The sequence below is a fragment of the Triturus cristatus genome, chromosome 10, assembly GCF_964204655.1.
Source record: "Triturus cristatus chromosome 10, aTriCri1.1, whole genome shotgun sequence".
Classification (NCBI taxonomy): Eukaryota; Metazoa; Chordata; class Amphibia; order Caudata; family Salamandridae; genus Triturus; species Triturus cristatus.
Genome location: NC_140593.1, coordinates 39,998,214 through 40,017,835, shown reverse-complemented (window position 1 = coordinate 40,017,835; position 19,622 = coordinate 39,998,214). Strand labels below are relative to the sequence as shown.

The following is a 19,622-nucleotide window of genomic DNA, read 5'->3' as shown; positions in this document are numbered from 1 at the left end:
TTCTTACTGCAGGTACGACGTGCTTTGGTGCCTTCTTCCCCCCGCCCGTTGTCCATGAGTGTCATCTCGCCCTGCCCTTCCCCCTCCCGTTGTCCATGCCTTCTCCACCCACCCTCCCTCCCGTTGTCTGTGCCGTCTCTCCGTTCACCCTCCTGCCGTCACTCCCGTTGTCTGTGCCTCAAAATCCCCACGCCTTCCCGCCTCCTGTTATATGTGCTTTCTCCACCAGCCCTCCCTCCCGTTTTTCGTGATCTTATTTCTTTCGCCCCAAATCTGGCATTATTAAAACTTGCTAATTTACCTCATCTTAACTTCCTCTATGTTTATAATATTAATAACCTTAAATGGTATGCGCGTAAATAAACTCTCAACCTCATAAGTAAAAACACTAGCGACTTCTATAATAATTGTTCTACTATCCCTTGGAGGGATTCCACCAACATCAGGATTTTAGCCAAAATGACTAATCCTGCAAGAAATAACAAAACATCACCTTGGAGCATTATCCGCCATGATGGCCGTGTCTGCCTTGCTTAGCTTATTTTTGTACCTGTGCCTCTCATACGCAATTTCACTAACATCCCCACCAAACATTTCACACTCAAACCTAACCTGACGAAAAAGAATAACCTATCACAAACTATCCCAGTCCTAACTTGAGCAGAAGTTAGAATCTTCTAGTCTTTATTAAGACATGCAGGGCTCTACCCCACATCTTCTGAATGCATCGCAGACACCTTAATTAAGCTAGAACCTTCTAGAGTAGTAGGCTTTTACCCTAAGATCTTTTAGTTAGCAGCTAAACGCTCAGTCAACGAGCTTTAATCTACTTCTCCCGCTTGTTGGGGAAAAAAGCGGAAGAAGCCCCGGCAGAAGCTATCCTGCTCTGTAAAATTTGCAATTTTATATGCTGAACATCACAAGGCTTGGTAAAACAAGCATTTGCAATGCGATAAGTCTCGCATTTAGGCGAGTTTGAGCTATTGGCATTGTAAATGACAATGCCTTTTATTTATGTTTTGGTTTTTAAAACATAAATAAAAGGCATTGTCATTTACAATGCCAATAGCTGAAACTCGCCTAAATGCGAGACCTATTGCATTGCAAATGCTTGTTTTGATGATTGTTTATGCGCAGGAAGGGTCACCTTCCTGCACATGAACAATCAATGGCATTTTGCTCTTTGCATGTGCTATGAACAAGGCAGCACACATGGCAACAGCAACAAGCATTGGCATAGCCAATAGGTCTCGCCTTTGGGACCTTATAATTGTTTAGCCATGCAACAGTTGCATAACTAAATACTTATAAGGTCCCAAAAGCGAGACCTATTGGCTATGCGATGTTTGGTCGCGATCACGATCGCGATCGTGATCGCGACCAAACATCAAAGCGGCCGTGCGGCAGCGTAAGTGAATGTAATCTCGGAAAATCGCGGCGCGCGCGCCCGCGCACATGCACTGTAGCTCTAGGCTGGCCTGGTAGCACTTTTTGGAGCCCTCTCAAAAAGACTCGCCAGACCAGCGCATGCGCTGGGTCAGGCGAGACCTAAAAACGAGGAGAAATAAAGCATTTCCCCTTGTTGTGCCTGTTTAAGGCCAGGTTATCCCTGATCTTAATTTTGGCGCACCCTCCTATTTACGCTGCCCTTGTAAAAAGGGGGCAGCGTCAAAATGACTGGGTGTTGCAGTGGAACACCCATCAGAACACCCACCCCTTTCACGCAAAGTGCAGCATGAAAGGGGGCATTAAGTGGCTTAACGAAGCCCCTATCGCCACCACAATGTCTAAAAAAGTGACGTTGTGGTGGCCATAGGGGCTTGTAAATATGCCCCTTTGTGTGTTTCATGCACGAACTCTAGCCCTTTGCTGACGCTGCTGACAGGAAGGTCCCAGGGATGACGGCAATGTCTGGACTGAGGGGGGTTATGAGCAGGGGCGGGTAAAGTTATCCATCTGAAAAACATGAGAGTGATAAGCGGGGAAAGTTAGTGTGCGTGGCAGAAAATCTCATCAGAACCAACTGTGAAAGGTTTACTTCTGCGGGTAAAGTTGTTCCTAGATCACAAACTCACAGTTTGATAAAAGTGCAATCTCCCGAGTTTCCCAAACATTCCCAGAGCTGTGAGCCCTTCACGAGCCTGGGTGTGAGCTGAGTGCAGCCGCACCGCCTAGGATGAGATAACACTTCCCTGACTGTTGTTTTCTGTCTCCCAGCATGCTTCTGGAAGTACTGTGTCACAAAGTGAGCAGCCAATCAGCGATGCGGGATCTTCTGCCTTCGACCCCTGGACCTGGAGCTGACATCCACCCAAGGACAGTGTGAACCACCCCCTCGGCCAGAACACACCAGACCCTCAGACAAGGACAGTGGACTCACTGAGAGATGGAAGCAAAGACCCCCACAGCATCACAGAAGACGAACAACAACCCGAAGACACCGGAAGTCAAGGCCAGGAGAAGCGGTGCTTTCAACACGACCAACACAGTACCCAACGCCCCCAGACAAGTACACCTCCTTCAGTAACACTACAGCCAGACAACACCCCAAGCCAGCTCGACTGTGGAACTGAGGCCCAAGCACAAAGAGAAAACCCAAAGGAAACCTCCCAGCTGCAGCGAATGGAGAGTCCTAGCTGGAAACACACGCTGCCCTAAAGCGAACCAGGGAGGTCGCACACTCATCACTCAGTGTCCTCCAAGCCTGGCAAATACTGTCCAGACACACCCCAGAAACACCACCCAAAAACTAAGAACACAAAAATAATCTGAAAATATCACCTAGGAGGCTCACAGCTGGAAAACAATCAATCCTAAGAGACCTATAAACACGAAAATCCTCGGGGAATGTCACAAACAAGTCAGAGATAGAACATCAGCCTGAAAAGGACGAGCAAAGAAGCGTTTAACCCCTTGCAGACAATGCAGCAGAGGAGCCTGCACCCCAGTGCATAACCAAAGAACTGCAGCACTGAAACCGAAGTGCAGTAAGGGGAGCACACACACCACCCCGAACCACCACCGGTGCAGCCTCACAAACCACCCCGACCCACCACCGGTGCAGCCTCACACACCACCCCGACCAACCACCGGTGCAGCCTCACACACCACCCCGACCCACCACCGGTGCAGCCTCACACACCACCCCGACCCACCACCGGTGCAGCCTCACAAACCACCCCGACCCACCACCGGTGCAGCCTCACACACCACCCCGACCCACCACCGGTGCAGCCTCACAAACCACCCCGACCCCACCGGTGCAGCCTCACAAACCACCCCGACTCACCACCGGTGCAGCCTCACAAACCACCCCGACTCACCACTGGTGCAGCCTCACAAACCACCCCGACCCACCACCGGTGCAGCCTCACAAACCACCCCGACCTACCACCGGTGCAGCCTCACAAACCACCCCGACCCACCACCGGTGCAGCCTCACAAACCACCCCGACCCACCACTGGTGCAGCCTCACAAACCACCCGATCCACCGGTGCAGCCTCACAAACCACCCCGACCCACCACCGGTGCAGCCTCACAAACCACTCCGACCCACTACTGTAGCCTCATCACATATATTTTGAAAACTATAACCTGAACACTGTCTAATAAACTGTTACATGTTTGGTTGTGACTTCACATTGACTTGTTTTTGCTATTCTCCTAATATACCTGCAATCATAAGTTGCTGTGATTCCCTCTGACAACGAGTTTCACACTGTCCATCCCTCAAAAAGCAAGCACTGGTAAAGCCAGTGGGTCCTACTTATGAGTAAAGGTTGTTTTTACATTGATGTCTTTCCTGTGTGGGTGTGTAGGTAGGTGAGTGAAAATGACTCATTAGTGATATGAAAGGATTAATGAATGACTGGATGGATGAAAGTAATCTAATTGTTTGATGATTGGCTACATGAAATAATGAATGGATAGAGAACTAGATAATTGGGGAGAGGATGTGGTCCGTCGGCTAGACTGCCGACTTTGGTGCTGGAAACCATCGTTCGAGCCTCGGGGTCGCGTCCACATCCTGTGATTCTGGGCAAATCATGTAATCTTCCCGTGCCTGAATGTGTAACGTAACCGGTGCTCATGTAAAGCGCTCCAATACCTTCGGGTTGAGTTCGTGCTATAAAATATTGTATGAGTGCATGAAAGGAATGATACTAAAATGGCAGTGTGCAATGTTGGATAACCGGGCAGTGCAAAGCTTTAGGGTTGTAAATTGGTGACAAATTAAGTGCCCAGATGGAAGAGTGGGTAGGTGCATGGGTGAATGGGTGGATGGATGGGTGGTTGGGTGGGTGTATGAATGGATGATTGGATGGAAGGATAAATGGATGGATTAGTGGATGGACAGATGGGTGAATGGGTGGATGGATGAGTGGGTGGATGGATCAATACTCAACTGCATGGATGGATAGTTAGATGAATGAGTGAGTGCGTAAATAAATGAAGGGGCACAGTGTGTGGAGAAATGGTAATTTCTGTGCTGGGAGGGAAGTGTGTAACATAACATAACACATGTATTTGTAAAGCGCACATTCACCCATAGGTATTTTGGGGCTGAATAACAGCTGCTTATAGTGGCACATTGTAGCAGAAAAGGTGTTGTAATGAAACTGTGGCAGTGTATGGGATAGGGGCAGTGAAGGGGTAGTGACTAAGTGCATGAATGAATTTTTTATTGGTGTGGTTGGATGGTTGAGCGAGTGCATGGTTACGTAAATTATTGGTGTATGGGTGGGTGGTTGAATGGTTCATTGAGTGCAAGGATGAGTAAGTGATTGGTGTATGGTTGAGTGAGTGCACAGGTGCATGACTACATAACTAGCTGACTGCATGGATGTATGGTTGGGTGCAGAATGGCTGAGTGAGTGCATGGATGAGTGAGTGATTGGTGTATGGTTGAGTGGCTGAATGGTTGAGTGAATGTATGGATGTATGGTTGGGTGCTGAATGGCTGAGTGAGTGCATGGATGAGTGACTGATGTGTGGTTGGGTGGCTGAATGGTTGAGTGAATGCATGGATGAGTGAGTGATTGGTGTATGGTTGGGTGCTGAATGGCTGAGTCAGTGCATGGATGAGTGACTGATTGATGTATGGTTGGGTGGCTGAATGGTTGAGTCAATGCATGGATGAGTGAGTGATTGGTGTATGGATGGGTACTGGATGGCTGAGTCAGTGCATGGATGAGTGAGTGATTGGTGTATGGTTGGTCTGGTTGGATGGATGGTTGAGTGAGTGCACGGGTGCATAACTACATGAATAGCTGACTGCATGGATGGTTATTTCTCATTCTTTGAACTTGCATTGTTGAGGGTACCATTGGAAGAGGGGCCAAACCCAGAGAATGTGATTCTTACATTTCTTTGCTGTTGCCATGGAGAATCTAATTAGAAATTTGTGTCATCCTGAAGAAATTCTTCTTTCTCAAAACTAGTATTTTTGTTAGTTTTCAGGTGATAGAGCAACATGTAGGATTGAAGGTCCTCTCGCATGTTAGAAATGCGGGGGCTAGGGTTGGCGCAGGCAAGTACCAGCGAAAAGCAGGGAACCTTCACTTCCAGTCAGGGCGGAGGATGGCTCCTTAGAATAACCCCTGCTCACCCTCTAGGTGCATGGCGCGAGCAGTCAAGGCTAAACCTCAGGGCGTACACGGTTAAGCACTTGAAATTATACACACAGTAAACACGTTGCATGCACCACAAACGGACACCAGGCAGGTTGTATACAAAAATAAGGCTTTTAAATTTTCAGCAACTTAGTACAAGACCCAGTAACGGTGAAATGATGGGGCCACAATCTCTATGATTACGGAAAGTTCTTTTATACGGAAAGTCTTCTTATGCGGGGCAACAAGGTGAACTGTGGGTCTTAGCGCACTTCGCGCTGAGACGGTGACCGGGTGGCATGCATCAGACGGCAGGGAAAACAGAACGTTGCGGACCCTGGATCCGATGCGAGCTCGCGGTCGAGTTCGTAAGTTACAGTAACTTGTTTCTTTTAGTAAAGGCGGGTGCGGGGCACTCAGCGTCTCTTCAGAAGGGCCAGGCGGCGTCTGGGGCACCCACGCTTTACGAGGGGGGTCTGGTCCTTCAGGCTCACAGCAAGAGCGGGGTGTTGTGGTTGGCAAGTGAGCAGAGCGGGGCAGCCGGGTATGCTTTCCACGTCCGGGCCGTCCGAGGCTTTGGAGATGCTCACAGCGCCGATTCCGGCGGGAGGGGTGAAGATGCACAGCGGGCCTCCGGCGAGCGAGGTGACGGGGGCAACCCAGCATGGCGTAGGGAGAGTGGCTCGGATCGAGCAAGGCTCTTCCCAAGGCAGGGGCGGCTAAGCAGTCCGGTCATGGCTCAAGGAGGGGCTGATGGGCACGGGAGTCACGGCTCCAGCGAGGGAAGGAACACCACAGTCCAGCGGTAGGCGAGTGAAGGTCAGGATGATCCCAATGGTCCTGGGGCTTAGTTCAGGGGGCAAGCTCACTTCCAGGCTCTTGGAGATCGTTTTTGAAAGCACAAGGTTCTTGGAATAAAAATGAAGCAAAGTCTTTAGTAAAGGGTTCCTCTTCTCTCCTTTGGCAGCAAGGTCACCACTGCAGGCCAGTCCCCCAGGATAGGGACAGTCTTCCTCTGTACAGCTTTCCTGGCGCCTCCTCCTCAGGCAGAGATTCTTCTTGGTTCAAAGCGGATCGGATTTCTTAGGAGCAGGGCTCCTACATTCATACTACATTTCTTTTGTTCTTCCAGGCCAGGGGACCCTTGCATAGTTCAGTCCAGTTCTGGAGCACTCTGTTTGTGTGACGCGGCTTCTTCTTTCAGGGTGCAGGGCAGAGCCATCAGACGCTCCACAGGGGGTGGAGCCAGCATTGTGGTGGCAGAGCACAGCCCTATTCAGAGTCCAGGTGTACTCCTCCCACCCATCTATCTGTCAATCTTCCTATTCACCACCAGGCTACCTAGCCCCGCCCATCTGGGTTTCCCCAGCCCTGTCACTCACACAAGCCAGACAGTAGATACACATCACGCAGAGGCGGGCTGAAATGGTTAGGCAAGCAAAGGCCATCTTTCTAAAAGTGGCATTTGCAAATGTGGAATATTAAAATAAACCTTACGAAAAGATGTACCTTATTATTCTGAGTTCAGGCATACTAAACTCGATTTTCTACCATGTTCCCTGGGCATGTTAGGATCATAGGATGTAACAATCTTAACAGCCCATTCTTGCCTATGAGAACAGGGTAGCCTTACAATAGTGAAAAACAAAAATGGCGGTAATTCACTATTAGGACATGCCACACACATCAGGGCTTGTCCTACCTTATGCTCCAATGCACCCTGCCCCTGGGGCCTACCATAGGGGTGACTAACATGAAGTTAAGGGAAGGTTTAGGGACTGGCAGGTGGGAGTACTTGCCAGTCAGCATGTCAGTACCAGACTGCACGCAGGTTCTGCGATGGCAGACCTAGACATATTTTACCAGGCCGCTTCTGTGGGTGGCACAACCAGTGCTGCAAGCCCACCAGCGGCATTTGTATTTACACGCCCTGGCACTCCTGGTGCACTTTACTGGGGTCTGACAGTAAACCAAATAACCCAATCATGGAATCCAACCAACATATACATTTTACATAGGGAGCACTTGCACTGTGGCACTGGTTGGCAGTGGCACTGTGCGCTGAGCGGCCAACACCATTAAAAATACATGAGGCACAGCGACAAAAAGTGGAAGGGAGACTCACGCCAAGGTGCCAGGTCTAACACGTGTCCCCTCCAGCTGAAAAGTGGGGAGAACTACCCTACCCCAGAGAGTTCCTCATCACTAAGGCGGAAAAATCTGGACAGACCGTCAACATTGGCGTGATCTGTACCAGGGCGATGTTCCACCGTGAAATCCATTCCCTGTAGGGAAATGGACCACCTCAACAGCTTTGGATTCTCACCCCTCATATGCATCAACCATTTGAGGGGCCTGTGGTCTGTCTGAACCTGGAAGTGAGACCCAAACAGGTAGGGTCTTAGCTTCTTCAGCGCCCAGACCACAGCAAAGGCCTCACGCTCAATAGCACTCCATCTCTGTTTCCGTGGAAGTAACCTCCTGCTTGTTAGACCTGGCACCTTGGCGTGAGTCTCCCTTCCACTTTTTGTCGCTGTGCCTCATGTATTTTTATGGTGTTGGCCGCTCAGAGCACTGTGCCACTGCCAACCAGTGCCACAGTGCAAGTGCTCCCTATGTAAAATGTATATGGTGGTTGGATTCCATGATTGGCTTATTTGGTTTACTGTCAGACCCCAGTAAAGTGCACCAGGAGTGCCAGGGCGTGTAAATATAAATGCCGCTGGTGGGCTTGCAGCACTGGTTGGGCCACCCACAGAAGCGGCCTGGTAAAATGTGTGTAGGTCTGCTATTGCAGAGCCTGCGTGCAGTCTGGTACTGACATGCTGACTGGCAAGTGCACACACTTGCCAGTCCCTAAACCTTCCCTTAACTTCATGTTAGTCACCCCTATGGTAGGCCCAAGGGCAGGGTGCGTTGCAAGCATAAGGTAGGACAAGCCCTGATGTGTGTGGCATGTCCTAATAGTGAATTACAGCCATTTTCGTTTTTCACTATCGTAAGGCTACCCTGTTCTCATAGGCCAGAATGGGCTGTTGAGATTATTACATCCTATGATCCTAACATGCCCAGGGAACATGGTAGAAGATTGAGTTTAGTATGCCTGAACTCAGAATAATAAGGTACATCTTTTCGTAAGGTTTATTTCAATATTCTGCGTTTGCAAATGCCACTTTTAGAAAGATGGCCTTTGCTTGCCTAACCATTTCAGCCCGCCTCTGCGTGATGTGTATCTGCTGTCTGGCTTGTGTGAGTGACAGGGCTGGGGAAACCCAGATGGGCAGGGCTAGGTAGCCTGGTGGTGAATAGGAAGATTGACAGGTAGATGGGTGGGAGAAGTACACCTGGTTCTGAATAGGACTGTGCTCTGCCACCACAATGCCGGCTCCGCCCCCTGTGGAGCGTCTGATGACTCTGCCCTGCACTCTGAAAGAATAAGCCTGCATCGCGTCAACAAAGTGCTCCAGAACTGGACTGAACTAGGCAAGGGCCCCCCTGGCCTGGGAGAACAAAAGAAATGTAGTATAAATGTAGGAGCCCTGCTCCTAAGAAATCAGATCCGCTTTGACCCAAGAAGAATCTCTGCCTGAGGAGGAGACGCCAGGAAAGCTGTAAGGAGGAAGACTGTCCCTATCCTGGGGGACTGGCCTGCAGTGGTGACCTTGCTGCCAAAGGAGAGAAGAGGAACCTTTTGCTAGAGACTTTGCTTTATTTTTATTTTCAGGAAACTTGTGCTTTCAAAACGATCTCCAAGGGCTTGGAAGCGAGCTTGCCCCCTGAACTGAGCCCCAGGACCATTGGGCTCATCCTGACCTTCACCCGCCTGCCGCTGGACTGTGATGTTCCTTCCCTCGCCGGAGCTGTGACCCTCGTGCTTGTAAGCCCCTCCTCGAGCCGTGACCGAGCTGCTTGACCGCCCCCACCTGGAATAGAGCCTTGCTCGATCTGAGCCACTCTCTCTATGCTGTGCTGGGCTGCCCCCATCACCTCGCCCGCTGGAGGCCCGCTGGGCACCTTCACCCCTCCCGCCGGAATCAGCATTGTGAGCATCCCGAAGCCTCGAACGGCCCAGACGCAGACTGCGTGCCTGGCTACCCCGCTCTGCTCACCTGCCCCATCTGAGCACCCAGCACCCCCTGTGAGCCTGAAGGATCGGAACCTCCCCCCGTAAAGTGTGGGAGCCCCAGGAGCCGCCGGACGTCCCGCAACCACCTTTGCTGCAAAGAAACAATGTACTGTATCTCCTGAACTCGACCGCGAGTTCGCATCAGATCCATGGTCCGCAACGTTTGTTTTCCCTGCTCTCCAGCGCGCTCTCCCCGGTCGCCTCAGCAGCGCGAAGCGCGCTAAAGATCTACAGCTCTCCTTGTTGTTACGTATAATAAAACTTGCCATAAGAATAGAAATTGTGGCCCCACCTGTTCAACGTAGGGGCCCTGTACGAAGTCTGCATAACAGTATATAAAAACCCTATTTTTCTCAACAACCTGCCTAGTGTCCATTTGTGGTGCATGTAATGAATTTACTGTGTCTATGATTGCCAATGCTTAACCGCGTAACCCCTGAGGTTTAGCCTTGATTGCTCGCGCCACGCACCTAGAGGGTGAGCAAGGGTTATTCTAAGGAGCCATCCTTCGCCCTGACTAGAAGTAAAGGGTCCCTGGTTGTCGCTGGTACTTGCCTGCGCCAACCAGAGTCCCCTCATTTCTAAAAATGCCAATGGGACTAACAATGGAACCTTCTATTTTACCAGCACCTGATGTTAATATCACCCTATTATTGTCTTACCCTCAATACTATGTTATCATACATAAATCAAGGGGATGTGTGCATTCTGAATGGCACCCATTGTTACAGTGCTAGTTCCCTAAGGAACATAATCAATTGAATCAAACAAAAGCTAAGATGCACCACAAGTTTATAGAGTAAATCTAAACATAACAAAATATATATATCAACTTCAATTCAAGAAGACTGAATATTTCTTGATTTCAATTTCTTTATTCCAATTTCAATACAGTGCGATACAGCCGACGCGTTTCGTCCTGACACAGGACTTCTTCAGGGCTGTTAAAAATACATAGTTATATGATTACAATTACAAAAAGAATTCTTTTACAATTAAAAAATTATCATATACTAGATGATAATTAAATACATACAACCTACATTACGACAAACATTTTTCATAAAATCTTTAAGTTAAGAAAGTGATTTGCAGTCCAATATGGATATAATTAATGTTATTATATTATTCTTCATATCCATAATTCCATAATGGACCCCACAATGAGAGCATAGTACAACAATATTGCATTTTTCATGTACAGTGTTCATATTAATAGTCATCTTGCATTAGCATAAAGTGACAAGAAAAAACAGACCTACTCGGAAAGGAAAGAAAGAAAAAGAAAGGAAGAGAAACTGGGAGATGAAGGGGAGAAATAGATTTATACTGCCATTTGATTTTATTTCTTCAATCTATATTATTTATTTTAAAAAAGGGCAATTCCGTGATTGCAGAATTTTTTTTATGTGTAATACACTTAGAAGTCCTACCCAAATCATAGATTGTAGTAAGTGTATATTATACCTACCAAGTTTGTAAATGAAGATAAGATCGCTCCTATAGATATTGATCAGAATTTAAGCAATATATGCTGAGAGTCTCCTGTCCAATTCATTATCAACCATCTGTGTTGTAAGGCATATACTGTGAATAAAAACAGAGCATACGCGATGTATGTATTTATCTAATATGTATTGTAAACAGGCACAATATGTATGAATGGAACATATAATTGTATTTATTATCAACGATATCCACATAGAGACTTATAGTCTCTGTAGATCAAAGTGTTTGATATAATTTATAAAAGGGAGCACCTGGTTAATACATGTATTCCATACCTTATCAGTATATGGGATGTTCCAGAAACGTAATCTTTCAAAAAGTTTTATTCAAGAAGTGTTATTCAACACCGTTAAAAGGATAAAGTCATCCACCCGATTAAGTGGGGAAACAAACGATCCGATCTGAAAAGAGGAAACCAGATAAAACAGCGAATCGTGAGATATTTGGATCAGGAACCTCTTCTGTATGCTACCAAATGAAAATGATAAGAAAATATTGTCTCTTAGTTGCTGACCTCGCTAAATCCATACTGTAGCCTACTAGTGTTGTAGGTCAGTAATCTCCAAATCAAAAGCGAAAAGCAGTCAGACCCTATCTCGAAACCCGCCTTACACACAAAAAGTGAAAGGTTCCTAGATGTTACTCTGATGTTCTGAGCCCCTTTCTGGGCTGTATCCCAGCCCAGTACTCCCTCGCGTTATGAGCAAAGTTAAACTGTTGGTATAATTGAATAAAGGGAGAATATCCCTCTCAAATACCCGTCTTGCTAAGTCCATGGTAAAGTTTATGACAGTCATATTTATCCTTAAAAATAGCGTGTGCTTACCGTAATATGCTAATTACGAAAAGATAAAGGGGCTGCAACTCAGTCTACGGCCACAGGAACGGTCCCTCGATCCGGCACCCTCTTGCACAGAAAGTGCTTACTTTATATAGTTCTCCAGTGGCCCAGCAAGTTCATTCACCTGTGTTGGTTTCCAAGACGACACCCCCTTACCGATCACATGTTATTTATCGTAAAGGTGGTGGCCATCTTAAGATGTATACTCTTTTCCGATTTGATATATGGAACAAGGCCAGCGGTTTATATGAAAAAAAAAATTGTCTTAAGTGTAACACATGCCTGAATGGATAATATTCATAGACTATAAGGTGGAGTAGTAAGAAGTAATCTATCCCCATAAGTTCCTCCGTGAACTTCCTCAATAAGACGCCCCTGCGGGTCATGTGACTAACGGCGTAAACAAAGTGGCCATCTTGGAGTGTCTAAGTTATCCATACAAAGGTCGAGGAGTCAACGAAGGAGAGATATTTTGAGCGGCCTAATTTACCGTCGAAAGACTATTTTTAGATGTAACTTACGGTTAGGTAGATAGTATTGATATACTTAAGGTAGAGAGGCCATGTAATAATCTTCTCCTATAAGTTCCTCCGTAAACTTTCTCAAGGGAACACCCTTGCAGGTCATGTGACTAGCGCTGTAGACAATGTGGCCATTTTGAAATGTCTAGATTACCCTTCCAAAGGTCGAAAATAACGAGGAGATGTATTTTAAACGGCCTGAATTTCGCTAAATAGAAACCAAAGACTAAAACGTGAATTGTGGAATGTAGGTAGGAAGCGACATATAAATTAGAATTTATGTGGATCTCAACCTATGTTACTATATAACAAATCAAGTACGGAAAATGGCGATCAATATATACCATATACAAGGTCCGCCTGTGATGATAGCTTATATCTAAATATGAAATACAAATAATATTAATTGTGAATCCTAAGTAATGGCAACAACAGTGAAAGTATAAATTAAGAATATACAAATGAATATTACAGTACGGCGGCCATTTTGGAATGGGTTCACGTGTATAAATGTGCATACAAATATGCTTATACATATACTGTCAAATCAACAAAATTGGCCCTATTCTGTACACAAGTATATTGCGATCAACATGAAAGGATATGTCCTGTATTGAATCATGTTCTCTAAGTCTTGATAAATTTCAATTTGGATATTATTGTAGCTCAAGTATTAAAAAATTCACACCGGAGTATCTCCTTTATTTGGGTAATAGTATGTAAAAGGGTGATTGAAATAAATTTGGTACTAGGTTCCAAATGAGAACCATTAAATGTATGGTGACCAAATTTGAGATAAATCGCCTATATAATCAATCAGGCAGACCTAAATGTACATGCAACACATGGACACACCATAGCTTAGGTTTTATATTGTCCACAACTGCATTATTTTAAAATTGAGGATTATATTGTGATCTATATGTATAAAGTTCTAATTCAGAAGGTACCCTTTTATTACCAAGGCAGTATTTTGAGAGATGCTTCATGCAAATTCAATATTGGGTTCCATGTCTACAGGAAAGAAGCATGGTCAGGAATTTAAGGAGAGATTGAGTGACAGTCATAAGATAGTATATAAGAAATTTTGTAACAGCACATTTTCATAGTTCAATATACATATTGTATTAACAGTGACTAGTATGGAACATGACACAGTCAGGATCAGGGGATATGTTTCAATATCTTATAGGAAGTAATGCATCTCGTTATCACTATTGTGTCCCATCTCAACACTTCGTAATCTGCATATCCACCCCGCTTCCTTCTTTCTAAGTGTGAGTTCTCTGTTTCCACCCCTGGGGTGTGCTGGGACATGGTCAATACCCATAAACCGGAGATTGTCTGTATTGGAATGTTTCTCCTGCATGTGAAAAGTCAAGGGGTACCTCATGTCCCCATTTCGGACTGCTCGAACATGTTCTTGGATTCTAGTCTTTAGGGGTCTTTTTGTGCTGCCCACATAGATTTTATTGCAAGGGCAGCATATTATGTAAACTATGTATTTTGAATTGCAATTGATAAGATGTTCAATTGTATGTTTGCGTCTAGTGTTAAAGCTAAAATTCCTAGTCTTATTTATACCTAGGTTGCAGACGCTACATTTGTTGCATGTGAAGAACCCTACTGTTTTTGTAGTAAGCCAGGTTTGTTTTTTAGGGGTCGTAACATAACTTGGGCAGAGCATATCACGAAGATTTTGTCCTCTTCTGTATGTCACCTTGGGTCTCTTGCCCAGTTGTTCATTTAGTCCCGGTACATCTGTTAGTAAGTGCCAGTGCTTTCTGAGAGTATTGTACACCCTACTACTTTGTTCATTAAACTGTGTATTGAATGAAATATGACTTTTACTGAGCACCCCCTTTGGCTTAATGGCTAACGTGGTGGTTCTGTTGGTTTTCTTTGCTTTGTTTTGGGCTTCGCTCAAAACCTGTTTAGGATATCCTCTTTCTAAGAACAGTCTTTCTGTCTCCCTTAGATTTGACATAAAATCCTCATCCATGCTACAGTTCCGACGCATACGGATCATTTCCCCGTAGGGGATATTCTTGATCACATGTTGTGGATGTGAACTTTGATAGTGTAGAGTGCTATTGCAGGCAGTAGGCTTCCTATGTGTTCGACTATGGATGTGGTTGTTTTGGATGAAGAAGGTTATATCCAAGAAATCGATTTTTTCAGAGCTATGATTAATGGTAAATTTGACATTGAATGGGTTGTCATTGAGGTAGTCATAATATGACATCAAATCCTCTACTAGTCCGTCCCAAAGTATAATGACATCGAAAATATATCTGCCCCAAAAAATCACATGGGGCATCCATGTTGACGCATGTTTGCCCCAGGCATGCCCCCGCTCGAACCAGCCCATAAAGAGCCCGGCGTAAGCAGGAGCAAACCTGGAGCCCATTGCAGTACCCTGGATTTGGTGGTACCAGTTGGAGTCATGGAGAAAATAATTCTTGGATAGGATCATATCTGTCATTTCCAACAGCATCTCATTATGATGGAAATGGTCCGCAGCTCTCTGGCCCAAAAAGGTTTGTAACGCTATAATACCAAACTCTTTTTTAATACAGGTATACAAGCTTGTCACATCTAAGGTGACAAAATGTAGGGTTTCTGACCATGTGAAGCCCTCAAATTTGCCCAAGATGTCCTTTGTATCTTTTATGTACGCAGGTAAATTTTGTACCAAAGGTTGAATATATTGATCAACATACTCCGATAGTTTTTCTGTCGGAGAATTTACTCCTGAGATGATAGGGCGGCCAGGTGGAAAAGGGCCGCCCTATCCCGGGAGGATGGTCTGATTAGTGATGACGAATGCAGATACCTTAAAGTGGTAGAGCCATCTTTTCCCTGTATCTACATACTACCCAAAATACATATATTCAACCTTTGGTACAAAATTCACATAAATTCTAATTTATATGTCGCTTCCTACCTACATTCCACAATTCACGTTTTAGTCTTTGGTTTCTATTTAGCGAAATTCAGGCCGTTTAAAATACATCTCCTTGTTATTTTCGACCTTTGGAAGGGTAATCTAGACATTTCAAAATGGCCACATTGTCTACAGCGCTAGTCACATGACCTGCAAGGGTGTTCCCTTGAGAAAGTTTACGGAGGAACTTATAGGAGAAGATTATTACATGGCCTCTCTACCTTAAGTATATAAATACTATCTACCTAACCGTAAGTTACATCTAAAAATAGTCTTTCGACGGTAAATTAGGCCGCTCAAAATATCTCTCCTTCGTTGACTCCTCGACCTTTGTATGGATAACTTAGACACTCCAAGATGGCCACTTTGTTTACGCCGTTAGTCACATGACCCGCAGGGGCGTCTTATTGAGGAAGTTCACGGAGGAACTTATGGGGATAGATTACTTCTTACTACTCCACCTTATAGTCTATGAATATTATCCATTCAGGCATGTGTTACACTTAAGACAATTTTTTTTTTCATATAAACCGCTGGCCTTGTTCCATATATCAAATCGGGAAAGAGTATACATCTTAAGATGGCCACCACCTTTACGATAAATAACATGTGATCGGTAAGGGGGTGTCGTCTTGGAAACCAACACAGGTGAATGAACTTGCTGGGCCACTGGAGAACTATATAAAGTAAGCACTTTCTGTGCAAGAGGGTGCCGGATCGAGGGACCGTTCCTGTGGCCGTAGACTGAGTTGCAGCTCCTTTATCTTTTCGTAATTAGCATATTACGGTAAGCACACGCTATTTTTAAGGATAAATATGACTGCCATAAACTTTACCATGGACTTAGCAAGACGGGTATTTGAGAGGGATATTCTCCCTTTATTCAATTATACCAACAGTTTAACTTTGCTCATAACGCGAGGGAGTACTGGGCTGGGATACAGCCCAGAAAGGGGCTCAGAACATCAGAGTAACATCTAGGAACCTTTCACTTTTTGTGTGTAAGGCGGGTTTCGAGATAGGGTCTGACTGCTTTTCGCTTTTGATTTGGAGATTACTGACCTACAACACTAGTAGGCTACAGTATGGATTTAGCGAGGTCAGCAACTAAGAGACAATATTTTCTTATCATTTTCATTTGGTAGCATACAGAAGAGGTTCCTGATCCAAATATCTCACGATTCGCTGTTTTATCTGGTTTCCTCTTTTCAGATCGGATCGTTTGTTTCCCCACTTAATCGGGTGGATGACTTTATCCTTTTAACGGTGTTGAATAACACTTCTTGAATAAAACTTTTTGAAAGATTACGTTTCTGGAACATCCCATATACTGATAAGGTATGGAATACATGTATTAACCAGGTGCTCCCTTTTATAAATTATATCAAACACTTTGATCTACAGAGACTATAAGTCTCTATGTGGATATCGTTGATAATAAATACAATTATATGTTCCATTCATACATATTGTGCCTGTTTACAATACATATTAGATAAATACATACATCGCGTATGCTCTGTTTTTATTCACAGTATATGCCTTACAACACAGATGGTTGATAATGAATTGGACAGGAGACTCTCAGCATATATTGCTTAAATTCTGATCAATATCTATAGGAGCGATCTTATCTTCATTTACAAACTTGGTAGGTATAATATACACTTACTACAATCTATGATTTGGGTAGGACTTCTAAGTGTATTACACATAAAAAAAATTCTGCAATCACGGAATTGCCCTTTTTTAAAATAAATAATATAGATTGAAGAAATAAAATCAAATGGCAGTATAAATCTATTTCTCCCCTTCATCTCCCAGTTTCTCTTCCTTTCTTTTTCTTTCTTTCCTTTCCGAGTAGGTCTGTTTTTTCTTGTCACTTTATGCTAATGCAAGATGACTATTAATATGAACACTGTACATGAAAAATGCAATATTGTTGTACTATGCTCTCATTGTGGGGTCCATTATGGAATTATGGATATGAAGAATAATATAATAACATTCATTATATCCATATTGGACTGCAAATCACTTTCTTAACTTAAAGATTTTATGAAAAATGTTTGTCGTAATGTAGGTTGTATGTATTTAATTATCATCTAGTATATGATAATTTTTTAATTGTAAAAGAATTCTTTTTGTAATTGTAATCATATAACTATGTATTTTTAACAGCCCTGAAGAAGTCCTGTGTCAGGACGAAACGCGTCGGCTGTATCGCACTGTATTGAAATTGGAATAAAGAAATTGAAATCAAGAAATATTCAGTCTTCTTGAATTGAAGTTGATATATATATTTTGTCATGTTTAGATTTACTCTATAAACTTGTGGTGCATCTTAGCTTTTGTTTGATCCCCTCATTTCTAACACTGCTAAGGAAGGCTACAGGTTGATCTAGGCCCTCTTTATTAATCTGTGAAAGAACAGCCCCCACACCATGCTCTGAAGCATCTGTCTGAACGATAAACTCTTTGGAGAAGTTGGGAGCCAAGAGCACGGGCGCCGTGCACATAGCAGCTTTCAGGGCCTCAAAAGCTTTCTGACAGGTGTCAGTCCAAATCACTTTCCTGGGCTGCTTCCTAGAAGTCAGCGCTGTCAAGGGGGCAACAATGTTGCCATACCCCTTGACAAACCTCCTGTAGTACCCGGTGAGACCTAGGAAGGCTCTCACCTCTGTCTGGGTTTTGGGCGACTCCCAATTCAGGATGGTTTCTATCTTGGGTTGAAGGGGAGCCACCTGCCCGCTCCTAACCTGGTGCCCCAAGTACACCACGGAACCCTGCCCGATCTGGCACTTACTCGCCTTGATCGTGAGGCCTGCCCTCCGCAGCGCCATCAACATTTCCCAGAGGTGGCGCAGGTGTTCTTCCCAAGTGGAGCTGAACACTGCGATGTCATCCAGGTAGGCAGCACTGAACAAATCCAGACAAACCAACACCTGGTTGACCAACCTCTGGAAGGTGGCAGGGGCATTCTTCATCCCGAAGGGCATAACCCGAAACTGGTAGTGCCCATCTGGGGTGGAAAATGCTGACCTCTCTTTGGCCCCATCGGTCAAGGCAATCTGCCAATACCCAGACGTTAAATCAAACGTGCTGAGGTAGTTGGCAGCCCCTAGCCGATCTATGAGCTCATCAGCTCTGGGGATGGGGTGTGCGTCAGTCCTGGTGACTGAATTGAGTCCTCTGTAGTCCACACAGAACTGGAGTTCTGGTGTGGCTCCCTGCGCTGCAACCTTTGGGACCAAGTCCACTGGGCTGGCCCAAGGACTGTTGGAGGACTCAATTACCCCGAGTGCAAACATCTTGGAGACCTCCTCCTTGATGCATGTCCTCACCCTGTCAGTCACCCTGTAGGCCTTGTGCCTCACGGGTGGACTATCCCCAGTGTCCACATCATGGACGCACCAATCAGTGACACCGGGAACCAGGGAAAACAGATCAGAAAATTGCCCCAGTAATTGGTGGCAATCATTCTGTTGCTCAGGGGTCAGGGCGAAAGAGAGGATGACACCATCCACTGACCCATCTTGCTCTTGGGCTGACAGGAGGTCAGGAAGAGGCTCGGTCTCCTCTGGGGCCAAGACCCATACCTTTTGTCCAGGCTGAAGCTCTACCAGAGTGGCATTCTGGTCGTACCACCGCTTCATCTCCTCCTGGCTGGCTTCCAGATTTGCCTCAGCAAGTTGCCTGAATCGCCTAGTCAGATTCCTGAAGGCCATCATGTAGCTATATACATTCTGGGGAGGTTTCCTGGGAGATTGCTCCCAGCCTTCCTTGACCCGACTTAGAGGTCCTCTCACGGGGTGGCCATACAGGAGCTCAAAGGGGCTGAACTCTAGAGACTTCTGTGGCACCTCACGGTATGCAAAGAGCAGGCATAGCAAGAGGACGTCCCACTTACGCCTCATGGTTTCTTCCAGACCCATTATCATGCCCTTGAGGGTACGGTTGAATCTCTCAACCAACCCGTTTCCTTGGGGGTGGTAAGGTGTGGTGAACTTGTAGGTTACACCACACTCTTGCCAAAGGGATTTCATATATTTGGATATGAAATTG

General features: G+C 45.4%; 1 protein-coding gene and 2 long non-coding RNA genes across 3 annotated transcripts in view; 2 read left to right on the top strand and 1 right to left on the bottom strand.

Moving 5' to 3' along the window:
* Positions 1-3,549, top strand: part of LOC146788780 (uncharacterized) — a 263,355-nt gene extending 259,806 nt beyond the window's left edge. The window contains exon 5 of the mRNA XM_085629936.1: positions 2,218-3,549. Coding sequence (XP_085486062.1) covers positions 2,218-2,249 — 32 coding nt within the window. The 3' untranslated portion in view covers positions 2,250-3,549. The remainder of the gene's footprint in view (positions 1-2,217) is intronic.
* A 7,055-nt stretch (positions 3,550-10,604) lies between these two features.
* LOC146788779 (uncharacterized) lies at positions 10,605-12,204 on the bottom strand. Its single transcript, XR_014969986.1, has 4 exons — positions 12,075-12,204; positions 11,524-11,649; positions 11,211-11,326; positions 10,605-10,680 (listed from the first exon to the last, which is right to left on the bottom strand). It is a non-coding gene; the product is annotated as an uncharacterized LOC146788779 (long non-coding RNA).
* Positions 12,205-16,789: 4,585 nt separating this feature from the next.
* LOC146788778 (uncharacterized) lies at positions 16,790-17,814 on the top strand. Its single transcript, XR_014969542.1, has 3 exons — positions 16,790-16,895; positions 17,093-17,208; positions 17,739-17,814. It is a non-coding gene; the product is annotated as an uncharacterized LOC146788778 (long non-coding RNA).
* The last annotated feature ends 1,808 nt before the right edge of the window (positions 17,815-19,622 follow it).